The following is a 19,859-nucleotide window of genomic DNA, read 5'->3' as shown; positions in this document are numbered from 1 at the left end:
TGCCTATTGCCGGAATCATGGGAGAGGAAAACTGCATTTACACATCCACAATGCCACTGAGGTACAACCTGGCTGGCGATGGGTTAGCTCGTTTCACTGCCACCACATCTAGGATAGAGCTCCAGGAGTTCTCTGCTACCTTTCTTATGACCGTTTTGCAAAGGTGGAAGACAGGAATGTCAGCTCAACACTAGCAAGACACAAAGGCATCCCTTTAAATAGCTGCAAAAGATGGCAGGCTAGTTCTCATCATACCACATGTATAAACCATTCTAGATTCAGGATAATCCAGGCCTCTTCCCAGCAGAAACTCTGCAAGGACCCAAAATAACTAGTACCAGAGCAAAGATCTTTCGAGTCTCAATTGGTTATTTGGAGTCTCAATCCCTACAGTCAGGTGCTTGAAAAATTAAGGGCCAGGACCACAAGAGCATGAGGTGCAACACTGCCACTCAGATCAATTCCTTCATTATCTGCCCCAAAGCCTATATTAATGCCACTGGTCTCAGGACTACTATTGCTGAAGTCTTTCAATATCATCAGTAGAGAGAAGTTCTGTTGTGTTGATCTGACCTTCTTCCATCTGACCTCAGGATAATACTGTATATAAATACAAGATCACGTGCTTGCTTGGACCTCTTATGTGACTAGTGAGCTGGATCATAGAATCATAGAATAGTTAGGGCTGGAAAGGACCTCAGCATCATCTAGTTCAAACCCCCCTGCCATGGGCAGGGACACCTCACACTAAACCATGTCACCCACAGCTCTGTCCAACCCGGCCTTGAACACTGCCAAGGATGGAGTATTCACAACTTCCTTGGGCAACCCATTCCAGTGCCTCACCATCCTCACAGTAAAGAACTTCCTCCTTTTATCTAACCTGAACTTCCTCTGTTTAAGTCTGAACCCACTAACCCCTGTCCTACCACTACAGTCCCCAACAAAGATCTACAGTGACTCATAGAAATACAGATTCAAACATAGCAAATGCAGTCTTAGTTAAGTGTTTCTGGATCTCCAGCACCTCTACTACCAGGAAATGACTGTTTTCTATGGATGAGTAAAATTAACTCCATCTGCTCTCTACAAGGATCAGCTCATTACAAAACAGGCAGTCTGAAGGCTCAGCATCTTCTGCAAGAGGCATATAATGACATGCAGCGTCTTTCTCTGCTGCCGGAGATTCAGGAGTCATTTTCTGCCTCTGTCACCCCTTCTAGTTTGCAACATGAATGTGTGAAAACAAAAACATCTTTACTGGCTGGCAGAAACTACTTTTAAAGCCTCTACATAAAACAAAATGGGTCAGACACCACAGATTTTCTCTCACTGCCACAAATGGCAAGAGGGATACTTCACAAAATTCCTTTCTTACTCTCACATTTATACATACACACCTCTACACTTTCCTGTGTTTGAAACCAAACCCAGATCCCAGCTTTATTGAACATAAATAGTATAACATCCAGTAGGAAAACACCAACTCAGCATGGTTAAGTATACTATACAAGGAGGTGCAACAATATGTACACTGCCCGCTTACCTTCCTGAAGGCTAGGATGTATTACTTGCTTATGCCTCAATGTCTTCAGTTCTTCCATCAATTCCTTTTCTAGTACCTGTATTCTTGCTTGACAATCTACTCAAAAGTTCAAAAAGAAAGAATATACAAAAAAAAAAATTTACTGTGCCAAAAACTGACTAAAAATATTATTTTTCCACTGTGTTTTTACAAATTCCCTTATTGCAGGGAATAGCCACTTACAAAAAAAACCCCACAAAAATGTACCTGGATCATTTGTAGTCAACAAGGGAGCCTGAAGATTCCGTGACTCTTCTCCTCCTCCAGCTTTATCAACAGTGTGAATGTCAAGAGCTTCCTACATACATGAAGAGCCTTAAGTAAGTACAAGATACTTAAACACTGACTTAGATACAAACTAAGCCACATCAAAACATCACCAACATATTCAAAACATGAGATTGCTTAACAAACAAGATTCATCTATGCAGAACTCCAGATCCCACTGTTTCTCCCCAAGCTGCTGCTAGAAAATGTTATGATTTATATAGGGACAGGATAAGAACAGATTTGGAAGGATGCCATAAATCTCAAGACTCAGTTTAAAACGAAACACACCTTCAGCTGGAAGTACAAACGGCTTAAAAATGAGGCAATCTAAAAGGTTTTGTATCTTACTCGAAACAGCTAGTTTTACCTTTGATGCAAAGGACACAAAGAGGACTCCATCAACATCTTCAAGGTCCGGCTTAACATCTGGAAGGATATTCCCAGGCCCCAGTGAGGTGTTCTTGCTCGTTATTACGGCTTTCCCTATACCTTTAGGTGGTCGACCAGCCTTGGAAATTCTCAGTTTCCGTGGCCTTCCTCTTTTAGTTGTAACTGATGAGAGGGCGCTCTGATTGCTTCCAGAGCCTCTCAGGGACATAGGGTTCTTCAGTATGCCAGACCTTTTTCTTCCACAGATCTCTTTAGGTGAGAATTGACAATTTACTGAGCCCCTGAGGTTAAAATTAGGTGATTTAGATAGAGCCCACTGGGCCTCTCTGACTGAAGAGTATTTCTGTGACACTTTATCTCCAGAAGATTGTTTTTTCATAACTAACTCCTCAGTAACAGCGTCTGTGCCTGAGCAAGAGTCTTTGTGATTTTCGAAGCACACAGGCAAGGGATCCAACATTGCACTAAAAGGGGATTTATCCTTCTTGCAAGAGGAAAGCATGGTCTGTGGCAGCTCAGATATCTTTACTGTGCTCTTTGTGACTGCACAAGGTTCCAAATAGACCACAGGCATCTTCCCACTATCCAATTTTAACATTTTTGCTTTGGCAACACCTGAAGGACTGTTTAATACACGCTTCCTGGACCTGAATTCTCCATCAGTTTCATCTGTTTCACCACGCCTCATAAGGTGTTTTTGTAGGATGGGATCATCATCATCAGTGTTGGAATACTCATCCGTTTCTTCATCTGTGTCTTCCTGTTTCACACTTACTCCTTGTGTGCAAATACCCGACTCGTAGTCATAGTCATCTATTGGTTCCTCTTTAATGACTACATTAAAGTGTCCGTTCGGGTCCAACGGGGATGCCACACGGGAACTGCTTTCGTAACTGCTTGCAACAGGACTGGAGTGGGAAGGAGGGGACAAAAACAAAACACAAGGTCTTTATCAAACGTCTCCCTTTATCCAAACTCATCTCCCACAGTCCCTGGTTACATGTTGCAAAAATAAAAAGCCAAAATACTCCAAAATAAGTGTCTGCTAAATAAACTGTTGTTTACAAGCTTATATTTTTGTAACTGCTCCAAAGAAAGAAAAAACTGCCATCATTATAACCAGTCCAACTCCTATCTGAAGGCAGCAGCAGCACAATTTCCTGCCCTAGGAATATCAGGGTGACATTTGCACTTCCTCCTATTTGAGACTCAGCGTGAATTCATGCTGAGCTATCATGTTTTAAGTGCCCAGAAATGGCCTTAGTTTGCTGTGTATCCCATACTGAAGCCACTGTGCTTGCAAACAACAAACCGAGTGCTTTATGCTCTTCAGTTTACAAGATTTCACTAAATTCTAGTTAATTCATCCTGAAGCCACATACAGACAACTCCTAAGCTCAACTGTTGTTTGACCTTTCACGGAATGTTAATAGCCTATTGAATTATGCTCCATCTTACATCCAGCACTAACCTAAGCAGAATTTGACATACCATGCATTAGATACTGAAGACTAACAGGGCAGCCAGCTGCACTCCAGGGATGGGCTTCTTTGAGGGACAGACACATCAGTGAAAAGACTGCAGTCAGGAGTCTCGTTAAGGGCATCTCAGATGCTGGCTCTTTGTCACAACAGGAAGCAGCTAAGGTATGAAACCAGAAACTTGAATCCACAATGAACCTGTATTGGGTTTGCTTGGCAAGGATTTGGTAGGGGGGCAGGATCTGTAGGGGTGGCTTCTGCGAGAAGCTGCTAGAAGCTTCCACTATGCCCAACAGAGCCAATGCCAGCCAGCTCCAAGACAGACCTCCTGCTGGCCAAGGCAGAGCTCATCAGCAATGGTGGCAACACCTCTGTGATAATGCATTTAAGGAAGGAAAAAGCTACTGCACAACAGCAACTGCAACCAGAAAGAGTGAGACTATGCTGGATAAACAGCTCTGCAGACACCAAGGTCAACAAAGAAGTAGGAAAGAAGGTGAAGCAAGCAGACTCCCCTGCAGCCAAGGGAGGATTCTATGACAGAGCAGGGGGATGCTCAAAGGAGGTGGTGACCCCACAGGGAACCCACGCTGGAGCAGTCTGTTCCTGAAGGGCTGCAACCCATGGAAGGTACCAATGCTGGAGCAGGCTGTTCCTGAAGGACTGCACCCCACAGGAGGGACCCATCCTGGAGCAAGTCTGTTCCTGAAGGACTGCATCCTGTCAAAGGGACCCACGCTGGAGCAGTTTGTGAAGAACTGCATCCCCTGGGAAGGACCCACACAGGAGAAGTTTGCGGAAGACTGTCTCCCATGGGAGGGACTCCATGCTGGAGCAATGGAAGTGTGAGGAGCTCTCCCCTGAGGAGGAAAGAGCTGCAGAGACAACATGTGATGAACTGACTACAACCCCCACTCCCTAGAGCTGCTGGAGGGGAGGAGGTGAAGAATTAGGGAGTGAAGCTAAGCCCAGGAAGGAAGGAGTGGGAGGAGGACTACTGTGATTTGGCTGGTAATAAATTAAACTGATTTCCCAAAGTCAAGTCTATTTGGCTCACAACAGTAACCAGTGAATGAACTCTCCTTGTCCTTATCTCAACCCAGGAGCTTTCTTTCTCCCCTGTCCAGCTGAGGAGGACCAAGCAGCTTTAGCGGGCACAGGGTGTCCAGCCAGGGTCAGCCCACTAGAGAACCCCATCAAACAAGAGCCAGTACTTATTTACTAAACATATCGGACAGTATTCCAATACTCCCTTTGTAGAAATGGATTTTTAATGAGATACTATATATCATTTTAATTATGTTAAATTATTGTTCAAATTGTTAAACTTATTTTCTTAAAGATAACAATATATTTATTAATGCTAGTTAATAATAACAATTTCAAATATAACAACATGATTGTAATAACAATGTATTATGTATAAAAGGAACAGACTAATAAAGTTGGGGCTGTTCAGCCTGAAGAAAAGAAGGTTGTGTGGAGACCTCACAGCAGCCTTCCAGTATCTGAAAGGACCTACAAGGATGCTGGAGAGGGACTCTTCATCAGGGACTGTAGCGACAGGACAAGGGGTAACGGGTTCAAACTGAAACAGGGTTAGATGTAAGGTCAATTGCCTTCTTCCAAAAGTAAGGAAAGGAGGGAAGAAAAGCAATCTCGCACTAAACACAAGACAACCAAATTAGAAAAACAAGACTACTGGAGCATTAAGAACCCCACGGTATTTGTATTGCTGAAGTAGGAAATTCAAAAGACATTGAAGGGACAAAGGCTACATCAGCCTGCAAGACTTCAGAACCAGTGAAATTTCCTTGTGGTTCCCTCCATGGCTCCAACATCTGAGTGTTCCAGGCATAACCATTTGTATAGAAGCGTTCACAACTCAAATTAAACATTTCTTTTCTTTACATCTGATGAAACTGATCATACTACCAGGCCACAGGGAAAACAAACAAAAGACCAACCAACCAACCAACCATACTACCTTGTAAAAAGAAAATAGCCCTTTATTTCCAAAGTGTGCTCCTAACTCAAGGTTAGAATTATTCTCAGGTATACACAACCTTTTACATAGTTTCATTCTCAAAAGTGTCAGAAAAACCGAGCATGGGTGGGCAATATCACATGCTAGGAACTCCACTACCTTTAGTGAGCATTATCTGGGAGGCAACAGCTCCCAGCTTCTGACTCTCACCCAAATCTAAAGTCAACAGAAATCACTACCCTGCATGAAAGCAAGATAGTGCCTATCAACTAACAGTAATAGCTTGCCTATGACAAAAAATGACTGCTCAGACTTCATTAATATGCATGAATGTGTCTGGTTTCATCAAGAAAAATGCCACTCACTCAACACTGGCCTTGAAAGGCTGACATGTTTGTGAATGGATCTCAACAGCAGGGCATGAAAACATTGTGAACAGATATGAAGGAAAAAGGAGAACTGATGCTCTGAAGATCCCCAGCACATACAGAAACAGTTCTATTTCTTGGACGAGATTAGTTTTTCTCCTTCCAAGTACAGAATCTGGCTGCCACAGATTACAAAACCATAAAACAAAAAGCTGGGCAATGCCTGAGGAGACTTCCAGGATGGTGGTAACATTTATTCATCAAATGATAGATGCTTCCAAGCCAAGAACAGAGAAAAGCCCTTTATAATCTCTCCTTGTCTGTGCAGCTTATAGCACATTTCAGAGATAAATTGGCTTGGATGTAAAACCAGGGAATGCATCTAACGTGCTCTGGACCAGAAGAAATTAAGTCTGCCAATTTGCATTATCTGTTCTTGAGTCCTTAAAACCATGGGGTTTACTCCTTGAGAACGAAGGGAACCGAAACCCCCCCAAGCTGTGCAATTCAAACAGCTGTCCAAATAATTTGCTTCAATGACCCTCTTCAGGCAAACAGAATTATCAAAATATTAATTTTTTCAACTGCAGATGACCCCAAAGAAACAAAGAAAATATCACTTTGAAGAGAAAATAAACCTTTCAGTAATTATTTTCCGAGTTCTACTGGTTTAATTCCAATATGCACAGTTATCTAAACACTTTTCCATGCCGTACTTTTAGGAACTCAGGAAAGCCCATCCTCTCTAAAATCAGTGTACTTTCAGTCTTCAGGGTTGGTTTCTCTTGAATTTACAACAATGTGTTTGGAGAATGTAAGAGGTGTAGAGGATGTTCTTCTGCCTAATATAGTGACACTGGAAAATACTGCAAAAGAGAGGTGAGGTTACACTAGATCCCAAAACAACTCTAGTACTCTTGAGGATTATTACAACTATACTCAATGAAGTCTTGAAGAATGGAGGACTTTGAAGTTTCAGTTACACAAATGGCAAGGAGATGTTTTCTACAAGCAGAAAAGCCATTGCGCAGCCCTCTTTAGAACACACTGAAGTAGTATAGTAATACAGCGCTAGAAACAAATTGGATAATTATATCTTTTTTTCCTCCAAGAACTGACCTCTAATTACACCATTAACATCATCCTGATATCCTGCAGGTGAATAATTGCTTGGTGTACTGATCTACATAAGGCTGCTTTTGTCACTAAATCTTTAGCAGATTAAGCCTGGTATTTACAGACAGAATGAAGAAACATGGAAGGAGAGAAACCTCTTTAAAAAAATCACTTCTTCATGTTCAGGTTCAAAGTATTTCTAAGCAGCTCTTGACACAGATTCATTATTTACTAGATTTGCTCTATTTTATTGCTTAGATTTTGGAAGCCAAGTGAAAGTAGAGTAAAATAATAGGTTCTGCCGAGCTTGTTTTACCTACACAAACACTTATAGCTAGCAGGTTCCATGCTACAGGTAGACTCTCAATATACACTTAGATTGCTTTACTACTGTTTATGTGCTATGAACAGAATGGTTCAAAAAGCCAATACTGTATAAGTACACAGACCTAAAAATCACCACAGAGCAAATTATGGTGTGAAAAGTGTAACAGTTATTCTGAAGTACTTCCCTAAGGTGCAGATTCTCTTACCTCAGAGCAAACACGAGGCAACCGACTACCAACAGGCAGGCTACCTCATGCTGCTTTGTGGAATAAATTCCCACAAGCTGTTATTGACAAAACAGTGGTGTGCTGCCAGTTACAACTGCCTTGTAGCAATCCCTACACACACCCAACCTAAATACCCATACACGCCACACATCCCCACCATCCTCTAAGGAGAAACAAAGATACCGAGGCAGCACATTGCTGTGGTAAACAATCCTAAAAAGAACAATGTTTTCATAGAATCATAGACAGGTCTGGGTTGGAAAGGACCTTAAGGACCATCTAGTTCCAACCCCCTGCCGTGGAGAGAGACACCTCTGTCTAGACCAGGTTGCTCCAAGCCCCATCCAACCCAGCCTTGAGCACCGCCAGGGATGGGGCAGCCACAGCTTCTCTGGACAACCTGTGCCAGCGCCTCACCACACTCACAGTGAGAAGCTCTGATGACTACAATGTGCTGTTTGCAACTCTGAAAAATTAGTCTTCTATAATGTTAACAGGGTTAAGAGAAATCCCTCAACACTGCTCTACAAAGGGAGTTAGAGCAACAGAGCAAAAAAATACCAAACTTGTATTCTCCTCAGACACATTAGAAAGTCCAGACTGACGGAAGACTTCAAGCTAAGAAAAGCTTTTAATACTAAGTGTTCTGCCATTTCAGGTCAGGCAACCTTTGCAAATCTGCATACTAAACATCTTGTTATTTAGTGTCTCAGCAAACATCCCACTCAACCAGTATTTGTGCTAAAAAAAGAACGTTAACCCACCTTTCAGAGACCTCTTGTTTTAGCTTTGGCATATCACCCGAAGACAGGTCAGTGTCCAGGAAACCCAGGAAGTCCCTTTCTGCATTAAAGGAATCTTTGTCCACGTCAGTGTCTGATGAGTTTTGACCAATGAATGACGCATCTAAATTTCTCTGATGCAAATCTAATGCATCAACTTCAGAAGGATGACCACGAACGCCAGCGGCACTAAAAACATCACCTCCTTCCAAGTCCAAGTTACTGTTTTGTTTCATATCACGCTGAGGTCGACTATTCAACCCATCATCTCTGAATCCTTTAGCAAAAGGATTGTAATCTATTTTCAGCTGGGTAATCTGGATGTTCTGGTAGGCTGTAACTGCAAAGAACTCTGTCTGTGGAAATGTAAATGTATGGACACCAGGGCCATTGAGCTGAATGACTTCTGTGGCTTTGTCTGCAGGCACCAAGTGAAGTCGTGGCAGATAGCGGTGCATAGAATGCAAGATTATATGACCCTCCTGGTCCAGGGTATTGTTGGTAAGTTTGAGTTTGTAGAATGATACTGGCTGGTGCATCCAGTATTGGCCAGTGGAAGGGGATTCTGGATGAATAAACACTCTTCCAAGAACATGGGGCTCTGCCTTCCCACTGGGCTCCCACCAACGGCCATTCCATTTGTATCGGTGATTGTCCACAGGGGATATGTCCATGACTAGGATGTACTTCTGGCTGACATCCAGACCCGTAATCCAGTATCGGCAGTACGGGAACATGCGCCTCCCCTGCTTCGTCAGGATCATCTCTGTGTTACGATGGTAAAATTCATTCCACATGCTGTTGTTATCTAGGGTGACAGTAATGCCCCCTGAGACACAGTCAGCTGGGAGACAGGTCTTGACTTTGGGTTTTACTGGAGTTGATACGCTGCTGGCAAGAGCACAAGCATCACGATTTGCTACTAGGATTCCTTGGTCAGCTTTACCGTTTCCCTGCTGTTGTTTCAGGATGACAAAAAAAGCAGGCGCTGCACCAGACACAGTCCCACTGTCCTGGCTACCCAGGACAAGCTGCTGTTTCTCCATGATGAGTACTCTTACAAGCTCTCAAATCGAATGCAAATTCTACACAGTTCCGATAGCCTTCTATGGGTGTTCACCATTCTGGAAAAAAGGAAAACCCAGTGAAAAGTTATTCAAATACAGTCTGAGTAACTAAGTCTCATGAGAAATCCTTTGTGCAATACTTCTCCACATTAAAAACTTAAAAGATAACAAGTACTATAGAGTGTAATTAGGAAGAAGCATCAAATCCAGGTTGCCCACGTGTATATAAATTAGGCCTTATAGACATGAGGGCTATGACACCTTTAAACTGCATTTTCTTAGAATGCTTTGCCACAAGAGGACTCCTTACTTTGCTTGATACTTCAAAGTGCTTTGTTCTGGTATTGGCCCAACTCTTCAGATCATTTTCTTAACAGCATTTGGCAAAAGGTGCAGAAGTTTTCAGAAGGACAAATGGCGCATCTCTGACAGAAAGGCAGATGTCACTTGCTCTGGTCAGAAAGAAAGAGCTCCCAGACGTCCAAAACTTCTCACAAACGAGAAAGGAGGAAGAAAGGGAAAAGAAAGAGTTAATTAAAAAAAACCACATTTTCCCCAAATATCTTTACTAAAGAAGACTAAGTTTGTGGGGCTGGGATTTCTTTGTTTCCCCCCACCCCAGTCCCAGGAACTTCTAAATATCTGTATAAGGCAGAAACAAAAAATAGGAGGAAAAAAAAAAAACAAACTCAAAAAACCAGTTTAAGGGTAAGCTTAGGGAAAAAACTAGACTAATCCCTCAAAAGGCCATGCAGCTAAGATTAAATGGATGAATGTAAAGCACACGGCAAAACCTTAGCTACTTCTAACTCATGGAAATGATTTAATCAAACAAGAAAACATTGTAGTGTTATGATCAGCCTCATCACCAGTCAGGGAACTAAAAAAGAGGGTTACCTTTACCTCATGTATACCATTGACTTTAATGTGTCTACCTCACAGGTTAAATATTATGTCACCACTAACTAAAGTTCATCAGTAACTTCATTTTTTCAAGCAGCCTGAACATTTCTCACTGTGAGAATTTAAAATAAGCAATTCTGGTGCCGCTTCTGAATGCCATTCCCCCCTTTCGGATGTTCGCATGTTGCTCCATATTGTATATGGAATTAAATACAAGTTGATGGTATCAATGTGTAGCTAATGAAAACCAGGGCCAGGAGTGAATCACCACCACTAGGAGTTAACTGCTTGAGAACAACTGTATTTCTTTACAAAGAATTAACTCAAAGTCACAAGTTTTAACTGAACTTGGTATTTAATAAGACACATTTATGATGCTAGGACTGGGGTACTGCTGGAGGAAACACTGTGCAAGCCAGCTGCCAAATGCATGTGGGAAATTACTTCAAAGCTCATGAGAGGCAGGCAATTTATACTCCATGATAAATGTTCTTGACACCTAGAAAATATCTGCTTCCAACCTTTAAACTTTGCACTTTAAAATGTTAGGTAAAAGTTAAACTGGAGGGAAAAACCCCAAAACTGTTCCGTACAGGCTTTGAGACCTGTGGAGTAACAAGATCTGGTTTTCACTTTTCCCTTAAGGACGAAATGCTTTCCCCACAAACAGACCCGCAACCACCCAGGGCAGAGCCTAGAACACAGAATTCATTAGCTGTTAAAACAGAAAACATGAGGCTGCTTTTGAAGAACGATGCCCTGCTTTTCCAATAGAGCACATCTTAAGTGCCAGCAACATGAAAAGGTACCCCCCAAAAAGCTTTTTCACCTTCATCTATAAAAACACAACAGAAACATAAATCAAACAGATGGAGTGGGGAGAAAGGAATGACATCCTAAATTGTATGAGATTTTCCACCAACTTACCCTCTCTATAAATGAATACAGCACGTTTAGATGTATATTACACATACAATCGTAAAGTGAGTTCACATCAGTGCTGTGCAATACACACCAAAACTGTATTAGCTCATGAAGGAAATACACTATCAAACTGGTTTCAGATCTGGATTAAGATCTGCGGATCGCCTCCAACTTTAAATTTACTTGAGGTAGTCCCTACACGTGCCAGAAATAAATGCAAAAAAGCTCAACAACATCCACTCAGCAGAAATCCTATGCACACAAAGAGCGTCTGAGCCACAATTTCTGTTTTCCGACATCTAAAGTTGGAAACATTGCACCATTGTAGTTATTTCTAACCATAAGCCCCGCTCACAGCATCCAGTCAAAGACGCATGTGGTTACAATGTGATCACGTGCAATTACAATAGCCAAAAGCTACGTTATTTCAGCACTGACATGGGCTATTACAAGAACAATTTCACACATTTTATTACACCTGGTCTTACACACAAATCTACTTTGTTACAGCACGGAGTTTCTAATCCACTGTTTCAAGGAAAATGTGTGTAGCTGTAGAAATTAAGATTAAATCTGCTTCGTATATGTCCCTTTCTCTACCCATATGCAGACCTTATATTCGAGGAGCAACATCTAACCAGGCAGCAGTGGCCAAAAATGCTCGACAGTTGCACTGAGACGTGCTAAAAGCAGGAAGATAATCACACGGGGGAAAACCTATTTCCAAACCCGAAAACAAGAAACAAACAAGCAGAAACCCCGAAGCCCCCAAGCTGCAAAGGAGACCACGATTCTCGCACACAGCGCTCACAGGAGGAGTCCCGCAACGGCCGCGTTGCCGACGGGAGCCCGGCGCCGGATCCAATGGCAGCGAGCGCTGAACGCGCGGCGCTGCCGTTCAACACCGCGGCAGCGGTGCCGCGCCGCCTGCCCGGGCACCGGGGGGGGGGGGGGGGGGGGGGGGGCCGAGCCCGATGCGGCGAGCGCCCCGCCTGGGGCAGGTGGCGTCACGGCCGCGGGCCGAGCAGCGCACTTGTCGCTTGCAGCGCCCTCCCCCCGCCCTGCCGCCACCGCCGGACGGCCCCAGCCGGAAGCCTCGGGACGGGGGGAGGCGGCCGCCAAGGCCTTTCCGGGAGCGGCGGGGGCCGGAACCAGCGCCGGCTGGTGGAGGCGGAGGGCCGCGGGGCCGGCGCACGTGGGCAGACAGCCGCGCCGCTCCTCGCCGGCGCCCGGCGCGGCCCCGCCGCTGGCGAGGCGGCCCCGAAGCGTCGCGTCGCGTCGCGTCCGTGGCGCGGCCCCGCGGGGCCGGGCCCGTGGCCTCGTGGCTGCGGCGGGTGTCAATTTTCGCAGTTGGGGAAGCGGGCGGGAGGCGCGGGGGGGGGGCGGCGCGGAGCCCGCGGGCGCGCCCGGGAGGAGGCGCAGCGGCGCTCCGCGGTCGTTACCGTGCGGCGGGGCGAGGCGCGGGGCCCTCCCGCTTCCGTCCTCCTCACGCGGACCGTGTGTCCGCCAGCTGGGGACAACGTGCGTGCGCGCCGCGCTGACGTCACCGCGCCGCAGCGCGCGCAGGCGCGCCACCAGCTCGCGCCCCCCTCCCTCCCGCCTGCTCGTCACGTGCCCGCGCCGAGCGCGGGGCCCGGCGCCCGGGCCCGCGGGGAGCCGCGCTTGGGGAAGCTTCTGGAACGGGCGCGCAGCGCTGCGGCCCCCGCCGCCGCCGCCGCCGCCTTCGAGGCCCCGCGGGGCTCCGAGCCACGGCGCCGCCGCCCCGCCTCGGCCCGTGGCGGGGACGCCTCCGGCTGTGGCGCACGACGGCCGGGGGGCGGCGCCGGCGGGACGCGGCCCCGGCGGGGGCCGCCCCGCGCCATGGGGCGGTGCGGGGAGGGCACCGCCAGCCCCGGCGCGGCGCTGCCGCCGCCCTCGCCGTTTCCTCTTGCGCAAGGACGACGCGTGCCACACGCGGTCGCGGGGCAGAGCTGGCGCCGGGCCGGGAACGCGGGTGCCCGCACCCCCTCGTCCCGAGGGAAGCGTCAGCCGAGGAGGTGACGCCAAAGCCGGGACCAGCGTCAGCCCACATCCCTCTGAGCGAGGTCGCACGGACCGGACGTGGTTTGTCCCTACGCCACGAAAGCCGCACCAGTGCCCCTCGCCTCCAGGAGCCAACACACGCTGTCACCGTGCCCCGGGCAGACCTGGCATCCTGGGTGAGGTTTGGCAAACTGGGTAACAAAATCAACCCTAGCCTAGCAGTGACTAGGCATAGCCTCAGGAGCCTTCCCTGCCTCAGCACCCGACCCAGCAACGCGCCATGCACAGCCCTTCACACCCGCCAAGGAAATCACATTTTGCAAACCAGGCGTAAGCCTGCTAAAACAGGAGCTCTGAATGTCAAGGGAATGAACACCAAAGCAAGCATGGCTGGAAGCGAACACCTCAACGGCGCCCCCAAGCCACCTTTTTCCGTTAAAGACATTTATTTATTCCACAGCGCTAGATCCATTACAAAGGGACAGGTAGTTGCACAGCACCGCCAGAGCATCAGCAAGCTGGCACCAAAGCCCAAGGTCACCTACAGACCACAGTCTGGCGCACAGTGCCACCTACCACAGACTGCTCTGCAGTTGAATCAACACCTCAAGTCACGTCTTTGTTCTTGGTTTGACTATTTTCTGAATCCTAAGAGCAGCATCACAGGGGCCAGCACTCCTTTCAGGGTTTCTTGGCAACTGAAATGTACGCACATACCTAAAGAAGAGACCTTTTTAGGGCACTTGAAAAACATACATCAAAACTGTAACATGAACCTGTAAGTGAACACCACGGGGATTTTTTTCCCTTTTAATTAGAAGAATGAACTCAAACTGAAAAACCTGAGGATTGAACACATTCACTTGACAGACAAACTGCTGAAATACAAAGTGCTACACATGCGAAAGAATGTAAGGTTGTGTTCTTGACATGTGTGGCAGCTTACACAGGATGTATGGAGAGAGGCAAAGGGAAGCATTACCTCGCTGTGCTGGTTTGGGCTGGAACAAGGGTTCATTTTCCTCGTAGTGTTTGTGTGGGGTGATGTTTCGGAAGTGTGCTGAAAACAGCGTTGTTAACACAGGGATGTTTTCCTTACTGCTGAGCAGTGCCCACACAGAGTCAAGGCCTCTTCTGCCTCTCACACCAGCAAGTAGGCTGGGAGTGCATGAGAGCTGGGAGGTGACACAGGCAGGACAGCTGACCCCAAGTGACCCAAGGGATATCCCACACCACGTGACATGACATCCTGCTTAGCAGTACAAGCTGGGGGAAGAAGGAAGGGGGGGGGGAAGAAACATGTGGAGTGACAACATTTGTGCTCCCAAGTAACCATTATGTGTGGTGGAGCCCTGCTTCCACAGAGATGGCCCAACACCTGCCTGACCATGTTAAGCAGTGAATGAATTCCTTGTTTTGCTTTGCCTATTAAACTGTCTTTATCTCAACCCATGAGTTTTCTCACTTTTACTATCCTCTCCTACATCCCATTGGGGTGAAGCAACGAGCAGCTGCGTGGTGCTTAGTTGCTGTCTGGGTTAAAACACAATTCCATATACTCAGATAAGATTGGCACAGTGGAAGGGGAACACCCCAAATGCTGGGGTGTGGATTTGGAGAGAAGATAGGGTTCAGAGGAATGAGAAGAGATATCAAACATCACAAAGAGATGGTAATCTTTTTGTTAAGGGTCACGTTCACTCATTCTCTAAACAGCTTCACATTATGGTTTCATCTTGGAAGTTTTTAAAATATGGACAAGAAAAAGCCAATGCTAATAGCCAAGTGCTTTCAAGTCTCACAATGTAAGTGGGATCCAAAGGGAAGGAATCAAGAATGCTATTAATATTTTCTGTGTGTGCCTGCCGCTCGACAAAGGACCTGGGAGACAAGGGTGTGCTATTAGCTCTGTGTGTGTACATCGGGGTCTCTCTATAGGGCAAGGTCAGTGGGTATAGAGGTGCTGGACCCAGGAAGCAGAGTAGCCCCAGCCAGCCAAGACCAGACAGCGCATGCCCAGCCTGGAGCAGGGCTGTGGCCCGCGGGCTCTAGTGTCCAGAAGTCAGCAACTGGGAGGACTGGGACCCAGGAACCAGCTGCTGGGCAGACTGTGTGTATAAGCCAGGCTGCTGGAGGGAATCTACGATGTACATACACATGCACACATATGTGTGTAGACACAGATACGCACACATACCCTCCCTAGCAGACCTCCATCCTGCTCAGCTAGGGAAGGAAGGAGAATAAGGCTGTTGTTGCTGTCTGTGAGTAGCCGTGTACCTGGCTGAGCTGTGTGGCCAGATACGTATACATGTATGTATCATGTACACATCTGCTCTATGTGCTTGTGCCCACTGGGTATACATTTTCAGCCTTAGTACCGGTTATACCTCGGGGAACAGAACTGCAGCAGCTTCAAGCTCTTGGATCCAGCACAGTATTTTTCCCTTAACAAAGAGTTCAATCAGAAATAATTACCAATTATTTTTAATAATACCAATTATTATTATTAATCACCAATTAAAAAACTAAGCCACATTGTCCAAGATTGATCAAGAACAATCATTTTCTACCTGTGGCATATATGTATAAGGTATACCGGTCATCACATTTTAGGGCCACAGGATACATTGACATATTGTTATTAAGCAATGTATTTCTGAACAGTGACAATACAAAAATGTCTTTTTCTTTAGCAAGGGGGACATATGCACAACTAAGAGCAGCTGCACAGAACTGAACAGCAGACAGTGTCACATTCATGGCCCACGGGCCACATGTTCCAGTGACAATACGAGAAGCAACACCAGAGACTGTTGACACTGCCAGAGATTTTGCTAGCATTTTACCCAATGCAGGTATAAATCCTTGCCTGCAGCAAAAGCAGAATCTCTAGTTTATCAAGAGAACAGATTCACCAGACAAAGTCACAGCAGTACCACAGATTTCCACCACCTTAAACTGGTTCTGAGCAGCTTACAGCTAACAAGGAACAGGAATACTGCAACAAAGAACTACATCCCATTTAGATCAGTACATACACCAGTTTTAAGGCCCTGTTTGTGCTAAACACCAATTGGCAGCATAGAATTAACTGGTTTGCACCAACTGAATACTGTCATCCATGATCAGAGTGAGTTACTTTTTACTAATTAGTAATTGATGGCTGCATTTGAAATGCTAAAGTTCACTACCAGGAAGTACCCTCTTTCCCAAAATGCTTTTTCCAAACACATTCCCTGCTCTGCAGCACTTTGTAAGAATGAACTAGTCTTCACAAACTGTGTTTCGGTATCCAGTACATCACATTCCTCCTCTCAGTAATGCCTACAGACATAAAGCTCCTGTTCAAGCCTACACACAGCAAGTAACACACAGCAAAAGATTCAGTAACAGATCACTAGCTGGGGGGTCACAAGGCTCAAGCTTTGCTAAAGATCTGCAAGTGGGAGAGCAACATATGTTGCAGAGATAGTTAAGCGGAACATAACAGTTGCCAACCTGTGGGAAACAGAAACACAATGCCGATTACATTTTTGGTTAGCAATCCCCTTCTCAGTTGGAATACAAGTATCTCCACTACACAAGTAGATACACGACAGGACAATTCTGTCACACAGTATACTTTGAAAGGCATTACTACTGGAGGAGTACTGGAGCATAAAGGAAGCTTTCAGCTCTGGAATTCACTAGCTAAAAACAAGCATCAGCTGAAACCAGATCCTCTAGGTGAAAACAACAGCTATCAAAACCAACTGTGTCCATGGAATACATCAGGCAGTCAGCCTGATGCAGCAGGCAGTCAGCACAGCCTTGTCTACAGGTTTATTCCTAACCATGACCAGGCAGCTCTGATCATCATACAAAATCCCAAGTTTTGGCCATTAAAATAAGAAAAGGACTTTAAAGACTGAAAATCTAGAGATACTATAATCAGAAGTGTTGTGCAATGTGCACACTAAAAGGGTTAAAATACTGTCCTGGTTTAAGGACAAATACAAACCCATACTTTCTTTAGCCAATGTTTTGCCACTTTGGAGAATGATTAACACAGTAGCACCCCACAAGAAAGGCTGTTTATTCTGAAGCTTCAGGTTGGATTAAACTGCCAACTGAAAGGTATCTAATCCCATTTTCTAGTTTGTAACCAGCCCCAGAAAGATTACTGGCCTCCCAGAGTTGAATGTCTGCTCTACACAGATGTGCCTAATAACTTGCAGCATCTGTAACTCCAGACTCCTGTCCTTAGGCAACAGAATCCCCACACAAATCTACTTAAAAAAAAAAAAAAAACAAAACAAAACCCAAGGTTTTCATTGCTTTATTTAGGATAAAGAAGTAGTTTAAGTTCTTCCTTTAGCTGTAGTAAGGAAGTATAATGCAGTGTCAAGAAGATTTAAGATGTAACTGGTAGAAGAATCTAGCTAAAAGGTCTGAGATTAAAAAAAAATATTGCAAGAAATGGACTGTTGCAGACGGGGAAGAGAGCAAGAGATCTGCTTTTCCAGTTTAGGTTTCCTCACTGATGCAAGCATGCTAAAACAGATGCTCCAGCCACGCACAGAATGCACTAACCCACAGCAAGTATAACGCACTTGTGCGCCATCAGGTCACTGCAGAGAGTATTACTTTACTCTCAAACCAAACTTACTCAATTACTTTATACTGAAACCAAACCGACTCAACACTGAAGCCCTGACTACTGCAGGATGAATAGGTGGTTCAGGAAGTGCTTCATCAACTGTCAGCTACACCCCAGCAAAAGCTTAAGCTTCTACTGGAGGAGTAGGGCAAAAACTTGGGGAGAGGAGGAGGGAAACAGCAGCTTCACCTATCGGATTTGCCACAAGAGTCCAAACTTTCAGTGCCCCTTAAAGCTGGTGCTTTAACAACAGTAATTCTATGTACAGTGCACAGCATTTACCATCTCCCAAGAGTTTACCTGTTTCAGCATACTATCACTTCAACTACTGAAAATTACAAAAGACGAAAGCAATGTTTCATGCTTTTTGCCACACAGCACTGCAAACCGAAGCCATAATGAGCAAGAATGACATAATTTTGATGAATTTCAGTCCCTTTATGACCATCAGGAGAAGCACTTATCACACACATGAATCTTCAGCTGGGGCATCTTATCCACATTACAGAAAAAAATGAGAGCAAAATATAAGAAAATTCAGCAAAACAAGCCAGGCAAGTAAAAAAGCCCTCACCTGAGCTCAGGACTACGCTGTTGTCTCACAGCAATATTCATTGCTACAGAGTCACCAATGGCTCATCAGATTAGAACCACCGAAGAACCTCTACTGCCCTTTAAAGTTATGGTAATAAGGAGAGTTACACCAATTAAAGTGCCAGACTGTTGGTGACGGGTTCCAGGTTTATATCCATCTTCATTATTGATTTACTGACTTACCCTGCGGTCACGCAGATCACAGCTTATTAGCAGAAAGCACTGTACTGCAAGAGTTAGCAAAAGAGCACAATTCCATCACCACAAGTATTTGTTCAACAGTAATTAGGTCACGATCTTGTCATTCTCCAAATTGGCTTTTCCTGAAGATAGTGACCATAGCAATGAATGCGAATATTTTTATTGCAGATATGTTTTATCTGGCTCCCACATTCATTTTCTGGCTTTTATGCTGTTCACATCCCTCACTACCTTTCAGGTTTGGGCTTGATTAAAAATAAAAATCAGCTAAAAAACTACTTGCTTCTGATTGCCTTCTTCTCGTGACAAGCCTTCATCATCCCTCTCACCCCTATCCTTCTTAACGCATTCTTCATTATCCAGTTCAGAAAAATATGAATCAAGGATTTATCACAAATACTCAAACCAGCCGCAATCCACCAGTGAAAACATGTCATCTTTCTGTGGAGAGAGAAGAGCAACTCCGCCACCATCATTCAAGCCTTTGTTCTATAGTCAGCCAGTACTAAACAAACAGCATGCACACTCCAAGAAAAACTCAAAACACTCAGCACACCACATCCTTAATTATGGAAGAACACAGCATCAAGTAAGACTTGCTGGTGGCACAGCTAATGGCACTATGTGCACACCATGGCTGAACCTTCTAGTAGGTCCTCTGCTGCCTATGAAACAGCAAATGGACAACAGCCACTTCTGAGCTGACAGCTCTTTCTCACTCCTCTAGGCAGAGATCTATTCCATTGTGTTTGTAGAAAGAATGCCTTGGATTTCCCATTCCTTAGGAAATTAGGTTTTTAAAAGCCAACATACACAACCATGTACTTTAGAAGTGATCTGGCTGATTTGAATGTAAATGAAGAGGTGGCAGAAGCTCAAAGAATTTTTTTTTTTTTTTTTCCTGGTAGGTGACCAAACATTATTCACAAGCGGGACTAATATTGGTTTCCTCCAATTGCACGTTTCCCTCCCA

At 45.3% G+C, this 19,859-nt stretch overlaps 1 protein-coding gene across 10 annotated transcripts in view; it reads right to left on the bottom strand.

The window, feature by feature from the left end:
• The window catches only part of MGA (MAX dimerization protein MGA), a 63,221-nt gene that overhangs the window by 41,230 nt on the left and 2,132 nt on the right, over nucleotides 1-19,859 (bottom strand). For 7 of the 10 annotated variants that reach the window (XM_065686867.1, XM_065686871.1, XM_065686870.1 and 4 more), the window contains exons 1-6: nucleotides 12,870-12,958; nucleotides 9,911-10,087; nucleotides 8,516-9,657; nucleotides 2,223-3,153; nucleotides 1,793-1,883; nucleotides 1,547-1,642 (exon numbers count right to left, since the gene is read on the bottom strand). In XM_065686867.1, the coding sequence (XP_065542939.1) occupies nucleotides 1,547-1,642; nucleotides 1,793-1,883; nucleotides 2,223-3,153; nucleotides 8,516-9,579 (2,182 nt within the window). In that variant the 5' untranslated portion in view covers nucleotides 9,580-9,657; nucleotides 9,911-10,087; nucleotides 12,870-12,958. Of the gene's footprint in view, nucleotides 1-1,546; nucleotides 1,643-1,792; nucleotides 1,884-2,222; nucleotides 3,154-5,127; nucleotides 6,948-8,515; nucleotides 9,658-9,910; nucleotides 10,088-12,238; nucleotides 12,261-12,869; nucleotides 12,959-19,859 lie in introns of those variants that run through there. The other 3 variants (XM_065686869.1, XM_065686868.1, XM_065686877.1) reach the window with 3 other exon arrangements.

The sequence above is a fragment of the Lathamus discolor genome, chromosome 6 (assembly GCF_037157495.1).
Source record: "Lathamus discolor isolate bLatDis1 chromosome 6, bLatDis1.hap1, whole genome shotgun sequence".
Taxonomy (NCBI): Eukaryota; Metazoa; Chordata; class Aves; order Psittaciformes; family Psittacidae; genus Lathamus; species Lathamus discolor.
This window is presented reverse-complemented; position numbering and strand designations above follow the sequence as displayed.